The 27957-nt window shown below is 29.6% G+C and overlaps 1 protein-coding gene and 1 long non-coding RNA gene across 3 annotated transcripts in view; one reads left to right on the top strand and one right to left on the bottom strand.

Annotated features, from left to right (window-relative positions):
* Window positions 1-8222: 8222 nt before the first annotated feature.
* LOC123259864 (probable G-protein coupled receptor CG31760) overlaps window positions 8223-27957 on the top strand; it is a 120533-nt gene continuing 100798 nt past the window's right edge. For both annotated transcript variants that reach the window (XM_044720636.1, XM_044720635.1), the window contains exon 1: window positions 8223-10197. In XM_044720636.1, the coding sequence (XP_044576571.1) occupies window positions 8823-10197 (1375 nt within the window). In that variant the 5' untranslated portion in view covers window positions 8223-8822. The remainder of the gene's footprint in view (window positions 10198-27957) is intronic.
* LOC123259869 lies at window positions 10659-13751 on the bottom strand. The gene is made up of 3 exons (XR_006508332.1): window positions 13739-13751; window positions 13379-13384; window positions 10659-10760 (listed from the first exon to the last, which is right to left on the bottom strand). It is a non-coding gene; the product is annotated as an uncharacterized LOC123259869 (long non-coding RNA).

Below are 27957 nucleotides of genomic sequence, written 5' to 3'. Positions count from 1 at the left end.
GAGCACAATTAAGCTGCGGGCTGAATCCATCAAAGTTATATTCATTACAAAATTCGTGTCGATAAATTTTCAGTGAATTTACGACGCAAATAAATTATATTAATTAATAAGACTAATATAGTATATTTTATTTCATCTTTATTTAAGATAATTATATTTTTATTACAGCCACATTTAAAATATAAAATAAAATGTTGATATAAAAAAAGTTTTAGGGAGAGATTTTTTGTACCTTATTGAATGTAATAACTTTGCCCGGTGAATAAAGGGAATTGTTAATAGTTGAAACACAAGTATTTTAACTAAGCAGTATTACTGTGAGTTTGTTCCTTAAAAACTTCCGTATCACTCATTCAAACTTATATTTAAGTCTCTTCAAAAAGTTTAAGCGTTCCCCAGAGTTAAATAAACTTATTTTTTTGATTCCACCCAACCCGAGAGGACTTTTTAGGTTTTTTATTAACGGCAACTTGAGTGATAAAAAAAATTAAACTTCAGATCCACTGAAAAATAAATCATTCATATTTTTTATAAAGTTTCTTTATCAAAAATAAAAAAAAAATTTTTTTTTACGGACTTAGACTGATGTTTCAATTAAAAATTGCTATTCTTATAAAGTTTAATTAGTTTTCCACTGAATTATGGTCAAAGATTATTTTAAATAAATATTATTAATCGAAGAGAAGCGTATTCTCTTGGTAAGTGCAAAGGTTGTGTATTTTGACTTAAAGACAATATTTACTCGATAATTTTAACGCTCGAGCACTTAAAAAGGATATTTTTTTAATAACTCGGACATGTATCAAATTTATGGGTCTAATGACCATTTCACTTGAGTAAACTTTCGTCGATAGTCCCACCGAGTCAACAATCCATAAACTATACATGAAGATCCCAACGGCTGTAAATTTCCGAATTGAACGGTTTCGCCCTAAAGTTACCGCTTTCATTAGCTCCATAAATTTTTCAAAATAACTTTATTGCGATCGTTTCGTTATTTCGGAGTTTAATATTAATATTGACCCTCGACTTATCATTTTTCTGTAGTCCCAGAAGAGCGCATAAACATTTTTTTTATCTCCGATAAATTGAAGAGTGTAAAAATTTATTAAAATAATAATAAAATAAAACTTTTTACTTATTTTTAGTTTTTTAATCTTTGAATAATTTTTAATTTTTATTTTGAATTTTTAATTTTTGAATTGAAAATTTTCAAAAATTTAGATAATTCAAATTTTTGAAAACTTTTAAGTATTATCCTCAAAAGTCAAATTTTTATAGTGAAAAATTAAAATAAAATTTTTTCTCCCCTCCGGGCGGAAAGCGTCAATTTTCCGCCCGCTGCGCTAAATGAAAATGCCGCTTTCCGCCTCCGTCAAGGAGAAAAATAGTATTCTCACCACGGGCAGGAAATAAGAAAGCCTCAGATCACATGTTTGTCGACCTCGGCTTCGCCTCGGTCAACAATTACATGTAATCTGAGTCATTTCTTATTTTCCTGCCCTAGGTAAGAAAAATACTATTTCTTCATCCCAAAAAAGAATCAAAAAAATTTTATTTTCTAAGTTTTCGATGAAAATTTTTAATTTTTAAATAATTAAAAATTTTAAAATTTAGATAATTCAAATTTTTGAAAATTTTTAAGTATTATACTCAAAAGTCAAATTTTTATAGTAAAAAATTGAAAAATTAAAATAAAATTTTTTCTTCATCCCAAAAAAGAATCAAAAAATTTCATTTTCTAAGTTTTCGATGAAAATTTTTAATTTTTAAATAATTGAAAATTTTCAAATTTAGATAATTCAAATTTTTGAAAATTTTTAAGTATCATTCTCAAAAGTTCAATTTTTACAATGAAAAATTGAAAAATTAAAATAAAATTTTTTTTTCATCCCAAAAAAAAAATTAAAATAAATTTTTCTTCTCTGTTTTTTACAAAATTTAATGGCAATGATACTCTTTGGATCGCCACCTATTTCGATCCGATCGGCCGAGCCGTTCAAAAGTTATGAGGTTTACATACATACAGCCGCACGGACACCATCGCGGGAAGAGTCAGGGAAGCTTTCTGTGACCTTAAAACGTCGAGATCTGATGAAAATTCGATTTTCGCAAAACGGGGTAAGACCAATAACTTCCTGATTTTTGAAAATTTTTAATTTTCTTAGCGGGATTAAAATTGAATTATTAATTCGATACATTCTTTGAGAAATAAAAATAATCTAAAGTAATTAAATAATTAAGAGACACTTGTAAAAATGAAAAAAAGAATATTAAGAAGAAATTTTATAAAATCTATATAAGATCAATAAATAATCAATACAACTAACACTGTAATTTCCATTAAAATAATTGACAATTAATCTGCTGATATAATAACCAATCAAACTAATGAGATTTTCGTGTTCGAATATGTCAATTAGGATTATTATAGATATGTCAATGCGTATGATTTATTGCTGATACAGAAGCTGACACCGTGTTAATAGTAGTTGGGAGAGACATATTCGAAGGCTTAATTCTTTGCCCGTGATCTATAAAACAAAAATAGTCGACCAGAGAAATTCGGTGATCATATGTGAGAGCAATTGTTTGATCAGAACCAGAATGTTCGTACGAAACTATGAAGTGCGCTTTCGAAAAGAACTCTTTGATATTAAAACCTTTGACATGCTACAAACTTGGTACCCCAGAATGTGCTCTTATGGTCAAAAGATAAACCCAACTAAATACGATACAACAGACCTCAAGGGATATTTGACAAGTGGTACTGGAGATGCTGGTGCCCGCATTACTGTTTGTTTATAAATTTTTCCGACAAATACTCTGGATTTTTGTGTTTCGGTATTAAACTATTTCATTTATTGCTACCGCTCATATTTCATATTTATGCTTGCAATTGAACCGTGGCTATCAATTATTTTAAAACATGATCTGGAATTCAAAATAATAGATATTGACTTACACAATTATCCTTCAATTTTTTGTACGAAAAACAAAACTCGGAGAATTTAGACGAAATATAATTATCGTTTTACAGCAATTGAAAGTTTTTTCTTATCTAACTTCTTCCTCAATATCTTCATCAAAAGTTATCTAATTTGATTATTTAAAACATAAAGTTTTCTCTTGATATGACTTCGGTAAGTCGGAAAACAAATAATGAACATTTTTAATTTATCATATTCTATACCGAATGGTTAGTTACGTTTTATTTCAGAGGAAAAATTTTCTTTCAATTATCGTCTATTTTTTTTTGCAAAAAGAAGGATTTATTTGTATTAAAAAATATTTGTTTATAGTTAATAAATCATTTATTAGAGACCACTTTTTAATATTAAACAAATATTTCTTAGTATTTAAAATGATTTATTTGTATTTAATAAATCTGATATTCATTTATTAAATACTAGCTGTTACCCGCCCGCTCCGCTGGGCACTTTATAGAATTGTATTTTTCGTGTCTAGACTTGAAATTTAATTGGAGTATTGTTTTGACTTGCACAGATTCCAAATTCCATCGGATTGGCCTGTATCTTTTATCCATGTAATTATTCTAGCTAAAATTCATTGTAACTTTCAATGTGCAATCACTATAATATTCCTGTGGCTTTCTTCTAAAAATGAATATTATTTGATACGAAGAAAAAAATTTGAAATGAGTATTGAAAGTTTCAGTTAAAGTAATTGGAGGTCTCATGATTGTCGTTGAAATCTTTCTAGCTTAAAGTGCGACTTATTTTGCCGTTAATTAAAAGTTCCTCCGTGACATCAATTATTCATAGAAAATTATTTGTACATGGTTTTTACGAATTTTCTCATAATAAGTAGCCAAATTTTTTTTCTATATTTCAAGTGTTTAGAACATGCATTGATTTTAATCTGTTACATTCCCGCGATCCCGTAATAAGAATAATTTATCGGTTATGTGATCAGCAACAATAAAATGTATGTAAAATTCTTAGTCCGTTGACTGAATAGCTACATGTAATGTTAAATTTTGAAAACCTTACAATGACTTATTTGCCGCTGCCAAAGAGACGATTGTTTTAAGAAAATATAATTATTAAGAAAGCAAAATATTTAATCCGTTGACTTTGGTGGCCATCCCGGTAATTGCCTGTTTTTCTTGAGATTCTATCAAATTTTATATCTGTAGGAACTGTTTTTAAAGAATATGATTTTTTTGACAATTGTCACTCTATGTTGGGGAGGAATTTCGTAAAATCCTATTCGAGATGATTTCTACATTATAAATAAAAGATTCCAACAAAACTTCGAGTCCATAAAAACTATTGATTGGAAATGAGAGATTTCAATTGTTAACGTCCCCGCAATCCCTTTTGGGTTTAAAATTCGAGAAAATCCATTCTCAGCTGAACTTGATATCATACACAAAGATTCCTATCAAATTTAGAGTTTGCAGAAGTTACAATTTGGAAATTAAAATTTTAGATTTTAACACCCACCCCCGCAATCCCTATCAAAAGTAGCATTTTTTGGAATCCGCTTTGAAATGATCTCCTCATGACAAATAAAAGATACCTACCTAATTTCGAGTTTGTAGAAGTTACAGTTTGAAAATGGAAATTTGAAATTCTAACACCCAGCCCCGCAATCCCTGTCAGAAGTAGAATTTATTGAAATCCGTTTTGAGATGATCTCTACATGACAAATAAAAGATTCCTATCAAATTCACAGGTTTTAGAAGCTATATTTCAGAAATTAAGATTTTTTATTGTCAACACCCACCCCCGCAATATTTATTAGGGGTGATTCGTCGTAAAATCCGCTCTTAAATTATTTCTACATCACATATAGAAGATTCTTACTAAATTTGGTGTTTATAAGAGCTATATTTTACAAACGGAAATTTTTCATTATTAACGCCCCCGAGAACCCTTTTGGGGTTGGAATTTGATAAAATTCATTCTTAGTTGAACTTGACATCATACACGAAGATTCTCACCGAATTCGGAGTCTTTAGAAGTTACAGTTTGAAAATGAAAATTTTAGACTTTAACAGCCACTTCTGCAATTCCTATCGAAAGTAGACTTCATTGAAATCCATTTTGAGATGATCTCTAAACACCCACTCCTGCGATCATTATTGGAGTTGATTCGTTGTAAAATCCGTTCTTAGATCATTTTTATATCACATATAGAAGATTTCTAATAAATTTGGAGTTTATAGGAGCTATAGCTTGGAAATTTAAAATTTTAATTGTTAACACCCACCCCCGCAAACTCCTGCGAGGTGAATTATCTTAAAATTCGTTCATATATTATTTCTACATCTCTTATAGAAAATTCCTACCCAATTTAGAGTCTGTAGGAGCTACAGTTTGAAAATTAAAAATTTTCATTGTTGATACCCACCCCCGCAACCCTCTGTGGGGTGGGATATTGTAAAATTCGTTCATCAATTATTTTTACATCTCTTACGGAAAATTCCTACAAAATGTAGAGTCTGTAGGAGCTATAGCTTAAAAATTAAAAATTTTCATTGTTGATACCCACCCCCGCGACCTTCTGTGGGGAGAGATATCGTAATATTTGTTTATAAATTATTTCTACATCTCTTACAGAAGATTCCTACTAAATTTGGAGTCGATAGGAGCTATAGTTTAAAAACGCGAATTTTTCATTGTGAACGCCCCCGCAACCCCCCTTGTAGGTGGAATTTCGAAAAATCCGTTCTTAGCTGACCTCTACTCGGCGAAAGGAATATTCCTATCAAATTTCAAGTCTCTAGGTCTTATAGTTCCAGAGATATCGTGATGAGTGACTATATACGTGGAAATCCCTTATATATATATATATATATATCTATCTATATAGATTAATAAATCTTTTCAAATACTAGGGGCCAGTTTTTCAATCCGGGATAAAATTTTATTAATAATGAAAAAAAAAAAAAAAAATAAATAAATAATTTAGCGACGTGATATTGCTCTCAGTTAGTTCTCCATGAATTTGGTCATTTATTTAATTTAAATAAAAAATAAATATATCATAAAAATAATAATAACCCAAGCGTCACACAAAAAACTGTTGACTTTTTGGTAAATTTTATTTAACAAGAAGTCAAAAATTAATAATTGTCAACTTAAATTCAACAATATATTGCCAAAAAAATTTTTGTGCCGCTTGGGAACCCTCTTATTGTGTCATTTTAATCATTTAAAATTAATTAACATAATTATAAATTAATAATAGATATGTCAAACGCAAGATATGAGCTCGAAAAGCTCAAAAGCATAGAACAGTGACCGCTTTGAGCTCGGAGAGCTCAAAATAATACATAACTTGTAATTTGGAACTCGAAGAGCTCGATAACGTTACAAGTGCAATTTCAAGCGCTTAGATATGTCTAAGAATTAGCGGCAAGTTGCAGGGATGGCCTTCAGGATCATCCGTTTTCCTAATTTTTATTTTATTTATTTACAATCAGCAAGTTGTCACAGTTGGAGATTAATATTTCTGTGACATGCGGCTAATGTTTATTTATTTTAATTAAAAATAAGTGACTGAATTCAGGGAGAACTACTCGTACGCAATATCACTGTGCTGAATTATTTATTTTTATTATTATATTGGCAGTACTTTTACCTCGGATGAAATTTTATTTCGGATTGATAAACTGGCCCTAAGAAATGCTTGTTTAATACTAAAAAGTGACGTGGCATGATAGCCGAGCGGCGAGGGTTCGGGCCCCGACGGTTGTTCGAATAGTTCCAACACCAACCGTCGGGGGTCGCTCCGGTAGCCGAACTGTACTGGCATGGGTTTTCTCTGTGGTTTCCCCATCGCCACTATTCCAACAACCGATAGAAAGGGGTGAGGAATAGGGTAAATACAGTACAGAAAGCACAAGTCGGTCCACAGCCGCAGTAATAATAAAAAGTTGAGAATAAATGTGCGAAAAAAATAAGGTTGATTATGGCAGTGAAATACAGGAGTGAAAAGGGATGTGCTGGGGTCCAAACGTAGTATAAAAACAGGACAGTATAAAGACAGGATGGTGGCGCACTCGCTGAATGCGACAGTTACCATCTACTCAGCCTTGTAAAAACCAAAGAAACGGTATACAAGTAAAAATCGAGTATATATACTAAAAAGTGGTCTCTAATAAATGATTTGTTAAATATTAACAAATATTTTTAACTATAAATAAATCCTTCTATCAGTGTGGTATTGAATGAGAGAGCCCATAAAGCTTAGTTAACTAATATTATCTTTTATAAATATTTTCATTAAATATGTACATTATAAATTATGGTTAATATTTGATATTATTTAATAATGCCTTGGATGTTGAAAGCTTACCACAGTGAAAATAATTTTAATTATTCAATAACGGATTACTTTGAGAAATAGATTACATTATTATAATGCCAAAGGATGGATAAAAAAATTTTTGTTTTTTTGATAAATTTTAAAATTTGGATAATGGAAAAAAAAAATTTTACCAAAAAGGAGTTTATAAAAAAAAATTTTATTTTATAACTTTTTGTTTAAAAAATTGACAAAACTTTTTGCTTGAAAAATTTACAAAATTTTTAATTCTCAAATTTTCAGAAAATTTTTGTATTTCTAATATTGCTGAAGTGATTTGAGTAAAAAAAAATTTTTTTTTAGTTCTGCAGATCCTAAAGAGCCTCTAATTTAAGACACGCCCTTTTAACATTAGTAACGTATTATTAATATATTAATAATTTTACTACTTACCTTTGCTTTATATCAATATACTTAAATATTTAGTTATCCATTAAGAGTTTTTTTCCAGAAGCAGATTAAAATGACAAGTAAAAATATTTCTTTTAAACATAAATTAATTATTAAAAACTTCAATTATATTTCTACTGTAAGAAAAGTGACAGTAAAAAGTCAATAAATAATTTAAAAATTCTAAATTCAAAGAATAATCCATTTTTACGAGACAAACTAAAAAAAAAAACCTTTTAAAAAAAATTCCACGTACTCCAGAAATAAAAATTTGACGACTATTATCAGCAGGTGCTTACAATAACAACAATGATATTAAGAGAAATACTTGTAATAATAATAAATAAAGTAAAGACGAGCAGTGATAAAACAATGTGTTTGCATCGCACGTAAAAACAGGCAGCTGTTAGTCCAAATAAAACATACCGGTAATAGTTTCTCGACCTGCGCTCTGGACAGTTCTTGCCGTGGGATCCGCCACCGAGGGTGGTTGTATTCATCCCTTCAGTCTGGCGCCGCGTGCGAACCTTCTGAGAGCTCGGATCCGACTGCTCAGCCCGAAAATAAACCGATCTTTTCCTCGTACCCACTCAAATTTGTAATTTAAAATTATGCTTTGCTTTTACTAGCCACCAGCCACGCAACCACTTGAAAAATGATGTAAAATTACTCTAATTAATAACAATTATTATTATTATCGATCAGGAAAATCGAGTGTAAATAATTTAAAGTGGAACATTAGTCACGGTGATTTGTGGTCCCTCGGCAGCTAGAGGAATTTAATTTGACACGAGTACCAGCGAGTGTAATAGTTTGTTCATGAATATATTTAGAGCACGAATGTGTAAATATATACTGAACAGACAAGTGGCAAAGGAATGAAATGAATCTACCACCTGGTACCTCTCAAGCTTATTCAAGGTCATGCCTGACCTTGAATATTAATACTGATATCGATAAAAATAGCAGAGAATGATAACGAAAAATCATTGTCATTAGATATCATTTAATGATGATTGATAATGAATAATGACCGATTGTGAGCTCGAAGGAAAATCTCCGGCAGGTACCAGCACTATCTCCAAGAAAAAACAATGAAGATCTGGGGTGTTATAATTAAAATACATCTATCTATCACAATAACCGTATCGAGTGTCCTGACGCTGTCTTCGCCAGGAATCGAGAAGCCTCGAGAGATACTTCGTCATCAGCAGACGCACCGACCGCTCTTCATCGATCGGCGTTTGATCCAGCACGACCCAAAGATTCCCTCGTCTGGTCCCTTCTGGTCTCTGGCGAAAAATAAAGAGTTTTACGAGTACAACAAAAAGCCTGGTCCTGAAGAATACCAGCTGGACAAAGTCGACAAGGGGAAGCTAGTCAAGGTGGAAGCCGCTGATGAAGGACACTTTACGAAAGCCGGTGTCGAGAAGCCCCAGATAAGACATGGAAGGTCGCGCGGGCACTTGGGCAGGCCCAGGAAAATCGAAGAGCCTGAAATCAAGAGCACTTTCTCCTCGGTCGCCCTCGATCAATTGAAGGGGTATGTTGATGTTAATTTGTTCAAGAGCGATGGATATAATTACGAAAACGTCGAGCCGATTTACTCAAAACTGGTCGGCCCGAATGACACCCTCTATGTGGACGTCGACGATTTCAGGGTGAGTAACTTCAGCAAGTTTTTAAGTGGAGACAACGACCACGAAGTAAGGCGCACCGAATTGGGGAGGAACCTTGATAGAAATTCAAAGCCGCATTTTGTTGAAATTTCGAGGAAAAGCGAGAAGGACGAGGAATTGGTTCACGAGAGCAGTACGAGGGTTCATGATGTGTACGGAGTCTTGGTTCACCACCCGACGGATCTCAGGGGAGACGAATATGTCGAGCGCGTGGACACCGACTACGTCTACGAAGAACTGGAGAAGAATTTCAATGACTCGGAAAAGGAGAGGGAAAATTTGGAGGAGCTGGTGAAGAAAGACAAACCTGCTGTCCAAGACGATATTGTCACGCGGTTCTTGAGGATCATCGAGAACCAGCATCTTCTCGGGGAGAACTGTACTGCGGGGACTGACCTGAACCTCGGCGAGGGCGTCGTCGATCAGTACGCCCAGGAAAGGTTCAGGCTGGAGGCGAATTTTGCGGTGAATCGGGCAAATATGCTGACTCGGTTGTGGAAGTATGCGCCTGAAGTGATGCTGTCCTCGGAGTATTTGCTCCACGCGAGTGTCTTGTCGATGGTGGAATTTGATGAGGACATATTTGCGGCCGGGAACTGCTACGACAAGATGCAGTACAAGGACCACTGGCTCTATTGTCCCTTTGCACACAGACTCCCTGATCACGACGGCGTGCTTGTCAAGGATTTGGCCATTGAGTACAAGTATTTGAGCAACAGCAGTGAGTGGTTTTACATTGCAAGGAAAAATGCTGAGAGAGTTATTGCTAGCAATAATCAGTTCAGTCATGGTAAGTTTTTGATATTTTATTTTTGTCTTTTATAAAACAAAATATTATTTTTTATTTGTGAAAAAATTGGAAAGAAGTAAAAATTAATTATTGGAAATATTAAATTGCCAATTTTAGTTCGCTTTTGATAAAAATAATTTTTTTTTTTATCAGAACGGATATATCCAATATATATGAAAAATTATTCATCAACATGTTTTCAACGAAAATAGATACATATTTTAAATTGAAGTTTTGATTAGCAAATTATCTAGCTCAATTTCAGAAAATTTTCACTTACACAAAAAGTGAATTAAAAAATTTTTTTTGTCTAAAATTCAATATCTACTAAGGTAAAAGACCCCATTAGTGGCGGGATCCCCATTACTGACACTTTCTTTGATTTTGGTACTTATTGAATTAATGAAATCATTAATTTCAATAATAAATATATAATTTCTAATCTTTAAGAGCTTTAGATCAAAAAAATTTTCAATTTTTATTTCAAGTAGAACATTTTTTCATTGAAAGAAAAAGTGCCACTAATAGGGGTTAAAGGTGCCACTAATAGGGTCTCTTATCTTCTATATATACATATATATATATATATATATATATATATATATATATATATATATATATATATATATATATATATATATATATATATTATATTTTTATTGAGGTTGTCCAAATAATATTCAAACAATTGCTATATAAAACTATGAAAAAACCTCCTAAAAAATGTGAAGTATGCCAATTTGGAAACTTCGATATGTTTTCATATTTATTAAACATATATATTTTTTTTTCGTATAAAGAATGTTTGGTTAAAGTAAACAGAAGTACTTTTAGAAATAAAATTTATTTGCATACTTGTGTTTGATTTAAGAGAAATTTCATGTTTTCCTATGTATTGATCAGTTTCTGCCCAAATAAACTTAAGTTATTTATTAGTATTGATCAAGCACATTCATCTCTGATATAATATAATATAATCTAAGTTTATGCAGTCGAAGTACTTGAATTTCAGCGACACAAACTTTACATAACTTCGGTGGAAGTTCAAAATTCCGACTTTGAGAAGTTTGATAATAACCAAAATTTATTACCAAAATGATATTATCTTTGGAAAAAATTTCCGCAGAATCGGTTCATTTTAAAACGAAAGTCAGTAATGATTAAGAAAGGATTTAAAATATGAATGGCCTTAGTGTTCTCTTTTATTCTGTCTGTTCGTGTAAAAAATTATTGATAAGGTTTTATCGCATGAGAATGAAAAAGTAATTCAACAGCCGGAGGTTTACTGCAAGCAGTGATACCGAGTGGAATATTTTTTCCTCGTCCCGAGATCAATTAAAAAAGTTATATCTAATCGATAAATTTTAATAGAAATTCTGGTTTTATCTATATATATAAAAATAAATTGCTGTGCGTTAGACTCGCTAAAACTCAAAAACGGCTGGACCGATTTTCAAAATTGTTTTTTTTGTTTTGTTTGCTGTAGTTCAGAGATGATTCAGAAAAAAAATTTTTTTGGAAAACCCAACAGTTTAGCTAAAAAAATCATTATCATCAATCATCATCGAATAATAAAAAAATATAAAAATAAATTGCTGTGCGTTAGTCTCGCCAAAACTCAAAAACGGGTGGACCAATTGAAAAAATTTTTTTTGTTTTGTTCGCTATAGTTAAGGGATGATTTAAAAAAAAATTAGGAAAACGGTTGACCCTGAAGGCCATCCGTGCAACTTCCCACTAATTCCATATCTGGACGCTTAAAATCGAAATTATGCCGTTTTTGAGCTCTCTGAGCTCAAAAATACAATTTATGTGTTGTTTTGAGCTCTCCGAGCTCAAAGAGATAGGTTTTATATGCTTTTGAGCTCTTCTAGCTCAAAAAAGCCATTTTTTTGAAAAATTCATAACCTTTCTTGGGTTGAACAAATAAATTTTAAAAAATTCTCAAAAATGTTTTTCAAAAGGTAGAAAAGAATGATAAAGTTTCAGCTAAATCTAAAGGGGTAAAGTTCAAATGTGGTCGCTTTGGCATGGAATACCCCATGTATAAAAATGAATAGCTGTGCGTTAGTCTCGCTAAAACTCAAAAACGACTGGACCGATTTTGATAATTTTTTTTTTTATTTTGTACGTCATCAGGTATAGTTAGAGGATGGTTAGAAAAAAAAAATAAAAAGTTGAAAAAAAAAATCCTAAATATTAAGAAATCAAAAATATCAAGTAACATCAATTGTTTCCTGCTTCACAGCAGTATTTCATTTGTCACCTATATAAGTCTATCTATATATATAGATAAAAATGAATAGCTGTGCGTTAATCTCGCTATAGTTCAGGGATGTTTTCGAAAGAAAAAAATTTTTGAAAAACCCGAAAGTTTAGCTAAGGAAATCAACAGATCTAAAATTGTTAAACGTCTATCTTCTGTATGTATGGACAAAAAAAAAATTTCATAAATTCAGTGTTCATTTTTTAGGATCTTGATTTTCAGGCGATAATGAGAAGCGAGTTTCATTTAATTACTTGACAAAATTCTAACCGCGCTTCATGCAGCCAGTATTTATTCTTTATCGAAGTAGATTAGAGTTTAGATTGATAATCGCTGTTCGGAAGGTGTTTTAAAATATATTGTAGGTGATACGAAGTTCACCGGGTCAGCTAGTGTTTAATAAAATTTAACTGCAAGGTGTGTAAAAAGAAAAAATGAAATTTTCTTGGTAAAAAATGTATCAACTAATTGTAACTTTGATTGGCTGACAGTTTAAATGATTACTCAAAGTTTGTTCAAGATAGAAAAGCTTCACGAGATTCTTTTTCATTGAAAACTTTTCTCATAGAACAAGCGAGATGATCTTTCGGATTTATACTATAAATTTTTTTGTTCTCTGATTTTATCGTTTATATTATTATCTGGCATAAATAATATTGTTATTGTTCGAAAAAATTTATAAATATTTATAAGGCTAGTTCTTGGTTAGAATTTAACAGAAATTTTTTGACACTTGAAATCATTTTGTAAGCAGTAAAAAAATCCCTTGTTACTTGTTACGCTCCTTAATAAGCATTTTAGAGGTGGTAATTTTATGTTTGTCGTAAAAGTACAAAAGAGCTTTCTCTATTTGTCATATTTTAGGACAGGAAATTTCAAACTCCAAAGTATTCAGATTATTCTCTTTGTAGAGACATTTTTCTTTTCTTTTGTAGGACAATTTTCGTATGAAGAAAAGATTTTTTAGAACGACAGTAATTTAATTGTAAGTGGGTAGACAGAAGACATATATAACATTAGCATTTATGCAAAAGTTATGTGTGATAGGCAAAAGTAAAAAGATAATTAAGTGACCTATGCTTTTTCATGTGGCTAATCAATTTCATGAAGGCCGTAAGCCGCAATCAGATATACGTGTATATATAATTCCCGGAATAGTTCTATGTTGGAATGATAATGATAATCGAGTAATATATATCACATATATCTATAAGGCAGGATAATAGATAATATGCGAAGTAGACTGTTGAGCAAAGTTGTTGTATTTAATGCTACAAATAATTATTTTAATGATAATGAACCTATATCAACGGATATTAATATTATATTTTGTCATAGTTACTGTGAGTAATAAGTTTATTGAGTCAGGGCACTGTGTTTGTATCTATCTACGCTTATAGTATGTTCTGTATTGTATATTGTACATTGTATACTGTGCATTGTGCTATCAAAGACATCCGCTTTATTATTAAATTTCTAAGTAGACCTAGGCGTACAAACATTTCTCTGTATCTTGTATTCAGTTTGTGATTTTTGATTCGTATCAATATTATATTCATTACGTTACATTCATATTAATTCTATAAAATAATAATAATTCAAATGTATTATTATTTTGGGAGAAATATTAAAAATATGAAAAAATTAAAAGAAACCTTTTTTGTAGGTTTTTGTCAATTTTTTTAACTTCCCGCTAAGAAAATTAAAAATTTTTGGTTTTACCCCGTTTTTCGAAAATCGAATTTCATCAGATCTCAACGTTTTAAGGTCCTAGAAAGCTTTCCTGACTATTCCCGTGATGATGTCACCGTGTCTGTATGTATGTTTGTATGTGTATGTATTTAAATCTTTCGTAACTTTTGAACGGCTTATCCGATTCAATCAAAAAAAGCGGCGTTCCAAAGAGTTTTATTGCCCTTAGATTTTTGATACTAATTCAAATAATTCGAGTCAATAAATTTTGAGAAATCTCAAAAATAAAATTTCCAAAAATTCGTTTTTTTGAAATGTCTTCTAAACGGCTTGACCGATCGGTTTCAAAAACTAATCAGCTCTTAATTTCAAAAAATCACGTCGATCGCCACCGGTCTGGTCAAAATCGGTTGATTTGTTCGTGAGATATCGTTGTCGAAAAAAATGTTTTTTTCAGAATTTCTATGAAATTTTTGGTCTGACCAGTTCGCGTTCTAGGATTTCTTTAAGAGCTCAAAAAACTGCGTTGAATACTGTGAACCGCGAAAAAATCGGTTGATTAATTCAAAAGTTATTACGGTTTAAAAATTAAAAAAATAGTATTTTATTAAACTTCTGTCAGACTTTTGAACTCGAAGAGCATAGAATAGTTATCACTTTGAGATCAAAACACACCAAAAATAATATTTTTGATCTCGAAGAACTCAAAAACACAATAAGTGAAATGTTGAGCGCTTAGGTATAGAGTTAGCGAGAAGTTTTCCTAATTTTTATATCCTTGATATTTAAGACAGAATATTGATATAAAATTAAAAAACATCAAATTTGGATTATTATTATTATTATTATTATTATTTTGTAAATACGGTAAAATTGGCGAATAGTATTATTAATCTTTTATTAAAAAGTTGATGTACTGATAGAAAATTTATGTTGACTCAAGAGATATTTTCTTGATCTAAGAATTCATTTTGGAAGACAAATGATTATTTTGCTTTAAGAATTTTTTGTCTTGATTTAGATTTTCTTGGCTTAAGAGCTATATTATCTTCAATCGATACATTTAATCAAAATAACATTATCGTTTAAAAAACTTAAAATAATTCATCAAAGTATATTTCAAAAACTAAATAGTCTTTAATTGTTATACCAAAAAAAATTATTTCTTGGAAATAAGTAAATTAATTAATGACTCAAAAAAAAGCCATTCTTAACACAAGTCGGTAACATCTTGAATCAATGTTATCGCCTATCTTGAACCAAGAGACAAAAATTCTTGAAAGAAATATATCTATATCTAGTTTCAAGAGTTCAAGTTTTGAAGAAAAAAAGTTTCTTGAATCAAGATTGCTTTCTTGCTTATTGTTAATGAACTATTTAATAATAATACAGCATAAATAATTTATGTAAAAATTTTAGAAAATAATATAAAAGTTTTGTAAATTTTATTTGTTTTCTTTTATATTTTGACAGCTAGTAAAGCAATGTTTATAAAACAATCCATGTACTCTACAAGCTTCTAATAATGTAATTTCAATCTTTCTTAGCCGTCTAATTAAAAACTAATTTTTAATCAACTTAAAAAAATTAATTTTGTTATTAAATCAAGATTAAATATTTGTGACGAGTTCTGTGCATGTTATCTCTCTTAATCAGAGCATTTGTTAGTAAACTTTAAAATAACTTATTTTTTTTTTTATTTATTAATTTTTACTTTTTTATCATGCCCGCCCCGACCAGCAAAACCCCTTCCCCGGGGTTGCGTACTTTCGGCTGGAGAGCAAGAAAAATAGTATATAACCCACGACCAGAATGTTGGATGCCCTGACGTATGTGATATGATATCATATCCCATACGCCAGGAAATCCAACTTTCTGGCCTTGGGTCGTAATATACTATTTTGTGTCATTTTGAGCTCTTCGAGCTCAAAACTCTAATAGCAGTTTAATAAAACACAATTTTTTGAATTTTCAAACGGCAATAACTTTTGAATGAATGAACCGATTTTCACGCGGTTGGTGGCATTCAACGCAGTTTTTAAAGCCCCTTGAAGAATCTTCAAATTTAGATCGATCGAGCCAGGAGTTTCGAAGTAATTCCGAAAAAACACTTTTTTCGGTTTTCTTTCGACAACGATCTCACGAACGAATCAACCGATTTTGACCGGGCTTGCGGTGATCAACGTGGTTTTTTTTTTATCTTAAGAGCTGATTAAATTTTGAAATTGATCGGTAAAGCCATTTAAAAGTAATTCCAAAAAAACCACATTTCATACAATTTTTTTTTGTAGTTTTTTTGAGATATCTCAAAATATATTGGTCCGAATCGGTCCAAAGTGTATTCGAAATCTAAGTTTGGTCAAACCCTTTCGAATGGCGACAACCACGATGAAATCGGTCAAGCTGTTCAAAATTTATAAAAGAGTTACACACACACACACACACACACACACACACACACACACACACACACACAATCGCGAAAACATTCAGGGAAGCTTCTTAGGACCTCAAAACGTCAAAATCTGATGAAAACTCGATTTTCGAAAAACGGGGTAAAACCAATAACTTCCCGATTTTTGAAAATCTTCGATATTCTTAGCGGGTAGTTAAAAATTTTTCGATCGTAAAGCACTCTCTGATGCTTCGCATCATGAGTCATGCAATTATAAGAAAAATTAAAATTAAGTTAGAAATTATGTAATTGTGAGTCTCGGCAGCTTAAATGGTTAAGCGCTTACCATATAATTAAGAGATCCGGATTCGAATCCTGGCTGGGTATCGTCTCCTAATTAATTAAAAAAATTTATTTCAAATACTCTTTTGAATTATTAAAAATGACCTTTCAAAAATAATCAAATAAAGAATTGATAAATTAAAACAAGTGACTCGAAAAAGGCCAATAAATCGACCAATGAATAAATAAAAAGGCGAATTATAAAAACCATAAATGATAGACTGGTTGGCATTAATTGACGCCCCCTCTACGGTGTCAATTAAAAACTCCCGGGAAACTTGATGAATTCTATCGTCTGTAAAATGGAATCTGAATAATTAACTGAAAGCATAAATAACTATAATACAGTACGAATGCATATAAAATACGAACCACCTCCACTGCTTATCCCAGAACCGGCAGAGATTGAAACTTTAAAATAGTTTTAATTGCAGCCATATCCTAAAGGCACGTTAAGTATTAAACACGTTTCAGTGAACTTCTTGTTAGTTAATAACGGATTTATTCAAAAATATAACGGTTAGCGCGGAAAGTCGAGACGAAATAAGCTGGATAGGAGCTCTTTACCACAAATCGATGACGCCGAGCAAATATAGACTTCCGTCGGTGTTTTGTGTGTCGCTAATATTAGTTGAGATATGTCGCTCTATTAATTACACCGTTGCCATGTCAAATGTTTCATATATGTTTATCCTTACATTTAATCTACTTGCGATTAATTACATTACTTTTGGTAATAAATATTGACATCACGCCGATCCAACTTTTATGATAAATCTCCAAATTTTTTCTTTTTTCGGTAGGAATAATTTTGATTAAAAAAAATTTTTTTTTAATTAATACTCTGTAGCGATAAAAACAAAGTATGATGTAAAATTAGCTGGCATGATTTTGCATAAATAATAATTAAAGTGCTGCATTTAATTACATGTTCATAAAAGTTTATGTCTTGTTACGTGTTATAATAATAATAATATTGAGAACAACTGTTAAAAGCAGGGCTTTTGATACTTTTATTGAATTACTCGCGTATGCAGAATGTAGATGTTGCATTAATTAATTTTTACTTATCCAACTAATTTTGTTATACACTTTATTTAATAATGCGGCATTTCATATTTAATATAAACTCCCTCGGGAGTTAATTTTAATGCTCATTGTGTCTTTTATATTTTACAAAATCATTTTCATTTTTTTTTTTTTTAATTAATACTTTTATTTATATTGAAATAATTAATTAATTTATTATTCTACTTTTCATTTGTAAGTTTTTCCGAGGACTATTAAGTGGAGTAGCCGAGTTTATGTCAGACATATTAAAAACGTCAAGGCAAAAATGATGACCGGAATCATCCGAAGGCAATAAATCTTAGTCATAATTTTTATAGCACAGAAAAAAAAAATCTTTTTAAAAAAATGAGACAATTTTTTTCAAGTTATTTTAATGTACACATTGTAGGAAACATTAATTGTAATAAAAATATTTTTTTAGGTGAGTTGAGTAATCGAATTCCCGTGCGAGATGTATAATGGCACTCTCCAAGTTTTTATCTTGACCTAAATTTATAAAAAAGAAATAATTACGGATATTTTGTAAAAAAAAGTGAATTTTTTACCTAAATTTTATGCGACTGTATTAAGGTGATTTACGAGATGAGATAAAGATAATGATAATGATGATAACAAACTGTAGATGCGGTTGATGTAATTATAATTACAATAATAATAATTGGCGTGGAATTAGACTAATAAGAATTAGAGTGGTACTATGGAAAGTAGTAGAGGAAATGTATTAAGTGTAAGACGCCATGAAATGAGAAGAACTTTACATTAGATGCGAAACTTAAGTAATCAACATCCAAAACCAGATAACAATAGAAGAGAAGATTAGTATTAGTATTAGCGCTTGCGGGAATTACTGCTAAATTGCACTGCGGAATTGCGCCAACACATTTCAAATATTTACCGCATTTTCTTTTTAATTATTGAAAAACATTAAAATTTAATAAATCTGGCGAATTAATTAATTTATTAAAAATTAAAAATAATTTACTTTTATTATGTAGAAAAAAAATGTAATTTCTAGCTTTAGATAAAATTGTATTGAGAGTTATAAATTGAATTTAAATTTTTAAAGGATTTTTCATAAGATAAATTCAAAAGGCTCATATATGCTTGGAAAGATTTCTTCGTGGGCTTATCCGCTTAGGCATTGAAAATCGATCTCACCAGTTTATTAAATATCGTGTTTCTAAGGTCAAAATATATAGTCTTGTTCGTCCTTTTCGCTTTGTAAATGTTACTGTTGTCTGTACAATACGTCGTTGTCACGCCATGTCAAATAATAAAAAGTTACACACATGTTCGAGGCCTATTGCGAATTTCTACAGGTATTAATTAAACGGAAATAATTTCGATAGTGTCTTTCAAAAGGAGCTTTTGTATCAATAACGCGAAGCTAATAAAAAATAATCAGGTCAATCGATCCTGTTTTTCTTAGTTTATCGTGTTTGCTAAGTACTGTACGGAAGGACCCACGTCTAAAGTATTTCTAGTAGATTTCATAAAAATCTAACTATTGCATTTGTCTTCATGGCGGAACTTTCAAAAATTTTGCTATTTTCTGACTCAGTTCGTCGAGCTGATTCAGAAAATACATATGGTCCAAAAGTTTATATATGTATGTATATATATATATATCTATACTAATAAATGGAGAGCCGGTTTTTTTTGTCCGGTTATACTGCAAAAACTGCTGAACCGATCGGAATAATACTTATACCATAAGATGCAACGTGTTTCGGAGAAGGTTTTAGTATATGGTGATGATTATTTATCAGGAACCTTTATTTTTTTGACTTAAAAATAATGAATTTTTATTGTAACTAAACTTATTCTATTCGATTGTCATTTGTTTAAGATAAATTTTTTAATTCTATTGATTATGTTTATATACTAGACAGGTTTCTTCACTTATGAGACCTGCAATTTTTTTAACTGAAACTTTCAATGCTCATTACGAATTTTTTTTTTCATATCAATTATTATTAATTTTTGTAAGAAAGATATGGATATTTTATAATGATTGCACATTGAAAGTTACAATGAATATTAGCTAGAATAATTACATGAATAAAAGGTACATGCCAATTCGATATAATTCGGAATCTGTGCAAGTCAAAACAATACTCTAATTAAATTTCAAGTCTAGATCTAAAAATGCAATTCTATAAAGCGCCCAGTGGAGCGGGCGAGTAACAGCTAGTATTTATATATATATATATTAGGGTGATTCAAAAAAACTTTATATTTTTTTTTTTAACTCTTACCCTCTCAAATGTTTCTATTTGATATAAAAAAAATCCTCACCAAACACGAGCCCTATAGCTCAACTCTAAGGGGTCGCTTTTTTTACTTTAGTTTCCCATTTAATTAACATGGGAAAAATTCTTTTTTGTTTTAAATTAATTTATTTTCTATGCGTTAAGGATGACTTTGAGATCATGTCAAAAAAATAAAAAAAAGTTGAAATTAATTTATTATTCAATATTTCCACGTGATGAATTCAAGTTTTAATCCTCAAAATTACAATACTATGTATCTGCATAACTTTACCTTAATTAGAAGTTGCAAAAAACGAAAAAAAATTTTTTTTTTAAAAAAAAAACACCCTTTTAAAATTTTCAGAATTTTTTAAGATGATTACTATGTATTATACAAAAAAAAATTGAGCTAAAATTTTAACTTCGATCGTCATTTTTAACGATTTTCAAAAATTCAAAATTTGACAAATTTGGCATTTTTGAAAATTTTTTTCCAAAATATTTTTTTTTTTCAATAACCCTAAGTGTCCCTTTTTAAACAAACAAAAGGCCATTCCTATATCTACAATAGCGTTCGAGATATTACAAAAACAAAATTGAAAAACTGAAAAAATTACAAAATTTTGAATTCGCATATCTTTTGAAAGAAATTTTTTTATTGTTTTTCCTTTGGCAGAACTTCGTTCTATGATAAACGAAAACTTCTGATAAAAATTTATCCAAATCGAAAGAGATCGATTCCAACTATTTGTCGATCTGACATGGAATGACCCAATTGCCAACTATTTCTTTAAATTTCGAAATTTAGTCATTTTTAAATAGCTGTAACTAGTCTTTTTGTAGAGATAATCATACTTTATTTTAGAGTTTTGTAAAGCTCAAAGACTCTACTTTAAGAATATAAAATCATTTTTTGTAAAAAATTGCGTAAACTATGTGTAAATTTTAATTTAAAACAAAAAAGAATTTTTCTCATGTTAATTAAATGGGAAACTAAAGTAAAAAAAGCGACCCCTTAGAGTTGAGCTATAGGGCTCGTGTTTGGTGAGGATTTTTTTTATATCAAATAGAAACATTTGAGAGGGTAAGAGTTAAAAAAAAAATATAAAGTTTTTTTGAATCACCCTAATATACATATATATATATATATATATATATATATATATATATATATATATATATTAGGGTATGCCAAAATGTAACTCCCGTGGAGAAGCTTTTAAAATTGGAATTTTGAGTTCCGCTTTTGACAGGGGCTGTGTTTGGGCATTTCCTAAGATATTTTAGTGTGAGACAATGTATTTGATTTTCATAGAATTTTTTAACAAAAGCTTAGTTTGGGTATTTCCGGTGAAAATTCAAAATTTGGCCGGAAGTGCCCAATTAAACCTCCCTTAATATATATATATATATATATATATATATATATATATATATATATATATATATATATATATATATATATATATATATATATACGATATAATGCGGCTTGTCCGGGCGATAGCGTCTCTAATTCATAATGGATCTTCTTCAAACTCAACATACTTAATTTTTAGATGAATACTAAGGTCAAGTTCAAAGATGAGCTTAATTGGTCAAGTAGTTTAGAAATTACAGGGTTTCAAAATTTTCAAAATTGTAAAAATTCATATTTTGGCATTTTCTTTCACACTGATAAAAAAATCAACTTGACTCAAGAGCCAAAATCTTGAACCAAGAATACCATTTTGAAGAAAATGATTTTCTTGAGTCACGAGAATAAATTCTTGAGACAAGAAAAATTTCCTTAAATATCAAGAATAACTTCTTGACTCAAGAATTTATTCTCTTGACTTAAGAAAATCATTTTCTTCAAAATGGTATTCTTAGTTCAAGATTTTAGCTCTTGAGTCAAGTTGATTTTTTTTATCAGTGCACGGATAACTTTTTAAGGAAGTACGAGCACCAAGACAACTTTCGATAAAAGGCTTGATTTTTTTTTTAATATGAAGTTTAAATATGTCTAAACAAATTCCGAAAATTTGAAAGAGATTGCCCGATTATTTAAATAAATAATTAACTTCAAAGTTGAGCAATTTAACATTGGTCTTATGGGGTAACCTCCAAACATTGATACATTTCTGTATTTTTCTCGTAAAACTGTCGGTGAATATTTTTAAAAAACTTATGGGTGAAAGTAAATATATTAGTGATAAATTTAACTAAAAAAAATTGACACTTGCCCGACTAATTACAGTGTATTAATTAAAAGAAAAATAAATGCCGCCATTAGCAAATGTTAAATGTATATCTATATATTGAGAAAAATCATATGGTTACTGCTCTCCCCTTACCGCGCTAGAGTCGATACCTATCCCCACCCCGCCTAGCGCTCATACTCCCTTCATGAAATAACTTATCGAATTTTTGTAAATTGCATTTTAAAGCCCATTAAACAAGCTTTAATTTTCATGTCATTTTATTCTCTTAAACTGAAAATAACTTATTCGTCTGAAGATATTTAATGAAATTTTACTATTGCATTCGTTTTAACTTAGGAAGAAGGGATTCCATCAATGTAATGGAAGTATTTGTATTATTAGTGTTGTGATTTTATTTAAGGTAGTACTACCGTTACCACAAGAGTCAAATCCCAAAACCTAACCTTATTTAATTAACGTAGTAGATTTCTCTGTACTAAATCACGTTGGAGAAAGAGAGACAGAGATAAAATTTGAATGTTTTTTATTAATAAATATTCTCATATGCTCGGAAACCATACTGATTGTTATTAAATATGTTCTAGATGTTATTTTCTCTCGTTGTCTTAATTTTTATAAGAATCTGAACGTCCAGTTTTGTGAAATAAAATAAAGTCTTTGATTTTCCATAAGGTTCAATGGTAAAGGCAAAAATATGTAAATATTAATATCTTTTTTTCAGGATTCGCCACACGCAGAATAAAAATTTTGTTAAAATAACCTAAGATAAGTTCTAGTAACAAATGAATTTGTTAACATAGGGATAGCAAATTATATGTTAAAATAACAAAATTTAGGTTATAGCAAGTTATTGATATTATAACAACAAAACAATTTGGTTACTATAGCAAAATCTGAAAGTAGATTCGACAAAATAATTTAGTTGGTATAGCAAATTTTTTTGTTGAAAAAGCAAAATTATTCTATTAAAATAACAAATAAATTTGTTACAGTAAATTTTGTAAGAATTCATAATTTAAAAATATGCTATTGTAAGCAACGCTATTCTTATTGCCGAGGCTGACGGCTGTCGAGTATCGTGAGGCCCGAGATCTGTGACGTAAGGTCTTACCCCCAGCCCGTGACAAGACTCGCCCCCACTCAACGAGGGTTGAGAGGACTACGAGAGAGATTGTTAGGGGCATTCCGACGCCACCCTTCATGAGGACCTCACGCGATGGGTCCTAGTACAACACCACCCAGTTATTGTCATCCCTTAATTATATTGGCTTTTATTAGATGTCTCATTCCGTAGTCATTGTCGGGTTATTACTTGTAGATGTATAAATAAATATGAGTGGTATACAAAATATAAACCTTGAGTCTTACACTATAATCAGCTATATTTGATTTGGAAAATATTTTAGCTACAAATTAGTTTTGTTATTGCAATAAAGTGATTTCGTTAGGACAACAAATTGATTTGGTGAGTTAACAGACTGGTTTGTTAGTACAACTTGAAACATTTTGTTAATGCGACTAATGGATTTGTTACTATAACTACACTCATTTGTTACCAGAACATATTTTTCAGTTATCCCGTCTTTTGTTATTTCAACAAAATCGTTTTTATGCGTGCAGGCTTCCAAAAATTTTACTGCTTAATTATGATATTATAAAGCACCAATATGCCAAATATGCCGAATGGCACTTTTTTGACAATTACATTGAAGAGTAATAAATTCCCAATTATTTTGATCTATCAATACGCATGTAAAAAGAAATTTTTTTTTTTTTTTTTTTTTTTTTGGAATCTTACGCGTCAGCCTTCTGGCCTAGACACGTGGGATTTTTACGTCCCTTCCTACTATTTATTGTGCTTGATGTGTCTAAATATCACATCTTTACCTTCTATCTTCTGAAAAGAAATTGATGTTTGAATTTTTTTGAAAAATGATTGAATATAAAATTACAAATAACGATGAGTGATAACAATGCTAATGATTACGATACAAAAGTTTGTAAAGAACCCGATTGATTCTCAAATTTCCAATTAGCAAAAAGATAATATAATTTATATGAATTTTTTCATTAAAATAATTGACATTGATTGATAAAATAATATTCGTGAGGTTATATAAAAATTAATCAACGTGTAAAATTCGAAAAAAGTTAATGAGTTATCGAGGTGGCGTTGAGGGTGTTCAAAAAAAAGTAATAAAGTAATGATGGAATAGAAATAGGTGTAAAACAGTCGATGGAGTTAAATATCATTGACGTCAGTCGAATATAATCCTCATGAGTATTGTGTCGAAGTAGTGAGAGGTCGAAAGGTGAAAGGTTTATAGGTTATCACGGGAGTTACGTGGAAACTGTAAAATATATATATAACAGCGATACTGAGGGGAGAAAAAGAGAACCGAGAAAAATAATAGTAAATGAAAAAAACAAGGAACGGATGAATATGAGCGAGATTATCGGAAAACCCGTCGCAAAAATGTTGATCGGTCTGTATGTAATCATATCATGCAAGCTTTCAGTATTACGATTATATCGCTTATAACTTTTCTCATATTCGTTCGGTTATCTCATTATTCGTTTAACACCCAAAAAAACAAGGGTAAATGACGTTATTATTTTTTACAACCTCTCTTTCTTGTATCACTTTCCAGCTGGCGTTAAAACAAACTTTTTTTCACTCAAATATTTGTCTCGCCGATGAAATCGTAAACTACATCGCGACTAGTTCACATTAATTAATATTTGCTCAAGCTGAGAAGTGCTTCTATATGTGTAACACGATTTGCTCTTGGTGACCTCGTGTATACATTGTAAACTCCTCGAGTTTACACTAATGAGAACGGATTAATTAATAAATTTCTGAGATTAAAATTATTAAATTAATTATTTGAATATTTATGTTTGAAATTTACCGAGAATTTTATCATCATTAGGTTTGAATTTTAAATTTAAAAAGCTTTGTCGCTTAAATTTTAAGTCAAAGGTATAATGAAAAATTCTTTAAATTCTGTCAAATTCCGATCGACTTGTTCTGTAGTAGGAATGTTTGTATTTTTTTTCTTTTTTTTTTAATCATTTGTACTGACCAATGTTTGTAATAAAATTATTTTTCAATTTATTGGGTATTTTATGATAAATTTTAATGTTTTGTAAACAAAATGATGTTGTTTTGATATACGGTTCAGTTTACAACAGTTATTGTTATCTTTTATCAATTCTGTTATAATGAGGAAGTTGTTTATTTCAATAGAGGATGTTGTTTATTTGGAAAAACAATTTTGAAATTGAGAAATGGTTAATAAATAATACGTTGATAATTTAACTGTATCAAATAATTTATATTTTGATGTAAATATCCTGTTATGTTATTCGATAAAACTATTCTACAATAATCATAATTTATATATAAAAAAAAATAAGTGCGTGTAACCGCCACACGCGATTAAAGTAAAACTTATTTGGCATCATAAAAGATGGCGATTAAATTAAGTTAAAAATAGATACATCATATGAGAATTTAAAAAGGCATTTAATGATGATGTAACACTAGTAATACATACATTTATTATCGTCGACCACTATACATTTTAAGATAATAATTTAATTACTGTCACACTAAAAAAAAAAATTAATTTGATTCGAGAGGAAAATTCTTGAACCAAGAAAATAATTTTGAAGAGGATAATTGTCTTGAATCAAGACGAAAAATTCTTGAATTATATAAAATTTACTGAAACCAAATAAAAATTTTTTAGTTTAAGAATTTTTTTACTCAAATCAAGAAGATAAAGTTGTTCAAAATTATATAATTGATTCAAGAACATTTTTTTTCTGGGCATACATACTTCCCGAGAATAAATGTTTCTATATAATCATATATAATTGTATATAATCATATATGATTATATATGGAATCACATATATAATTATATACAATTATACATAATCATATATAATTAATAATTAATAATTATTAATTATATATAATCATACATGATTATACATGGAATTGTATATAAGATTATATATAATTATATATGACTATATATGGAGCAATATACAGCCAAGCAAGATTATATATAGTTCCATATATAATTATATATAGTTATATATAATCATACATGATTATATATGGAATTGTATATGAGGTCATATATAATCATATATAATTATATATGATTATATATGGAGCAATATACAGCCATCCAAGATTATATATAGTCTCATATATAAGTATATATAATTATATATGCTTATATATAATTAACATATATACAAATTTTTTCTTTGAAAAAAAAATTTTTTTTTGGTCATCACAAAAAGTGTAAAATGATGTTTATAATTACGTTTAAATAATTCTGTAATTACAAAATTTGTTACATTTCCTATGAGATGTTTTGGTCTGCTCTGCTACTACCTAATAGTAAAATCATTATTTATTTTATTATTTAAATAAGTGTTATATTATAATGAGATTCGGTAAAATAAATAAGTTATGAATTATGACTATCCAAATATATTATAAAATCAATTTTTATATTATATTTATGATAAACCCATATGATACATTATGTAGATCATAGAATCATTGTCATCTAAGACAGCAACAGAGCAGACAGAAACTTCAAGACGCACGGAGATCACTAAAGTTAAGTAGCATTGAGCAGGGTTAATAGTTGGATGGGTGACCGCTGGTGTTATAGCCGTAAAATTATAGCTAGATATTTTTTTTTGCATTTTAATTGGTTGTAGAGAATTGCGTAGGACCATATCAAATACTCTATCCATAAAATTAACCTAATAATTAATTAGATGTAATAAATATATAATTAAATATTGTTATATATAATTATATATAGTTATATATAATTATATATGATTAGATCTGATTATATTTGGCCATTTTTCATATATAATCATATATAACCAATTTATATATAAATATATATAATTATATATAAATATTTTTTCTCGGGTTCAAATATGATATGATTCGTTTATGATAAATCTGAAATGAGAAATAGTCGAGATTCTTCTGAACCTGTATCAATATTTTTAATTACTATTACACAAAGAGAAATTTATAAAAACCTTTCCAAAAATTATGGGAATGGTTCCTATGGTAAAATGATCATTATAGGTATCAATCCTATGCTCATTATGGGAACCATACCCATAGTTTATTGGAAACATTCCTATACAATAATGGAATAGCTTCAATATATTATGGGAATGGTTCTTATAATATAATAGGAATGGTCCCTATATTATTAAAGGAATGGTTCCTATGATATTACAGGAATGGTTCCTATACTATTAAAGAAATGGTTCCTATAATATTATGGGAATGACGCACATAATAATAGAAAAATGTTTATGTTCATAATAATGAAGCAATCATTTCAAGAACATAAAGTAATTATTATATATTTTTTTGCTAATAAATTTTTTTTTGTAAATAAAAATTCATCTTTCACTAGAGTGAAAAAATTTCTTTTTCATAATTTTTATTCACGTGTGTACTTAATCTTAAATTGT

The sequence above is a fragment of the Cotesia glomerata genome, linkage group LG2, assembly GCF_020080835.1.
Source record: "Cotesia glomerata isolate CgM1 linkage group LG2, MPM_Cglom_v2.3, whole genome shotgun sequence".
Taxonomy (NCBI): domain Eukaryota; kingdom Metazoa; phylum Arthropoda; class Insecta; order Hymenoptera; family Braconidae; genus Cotesia; species Cotesia glomerata.
Note: the sequence above shows the minus strand (reverse complement) of the source record. Positions and strands in the feature narration are given on the sequence as shown.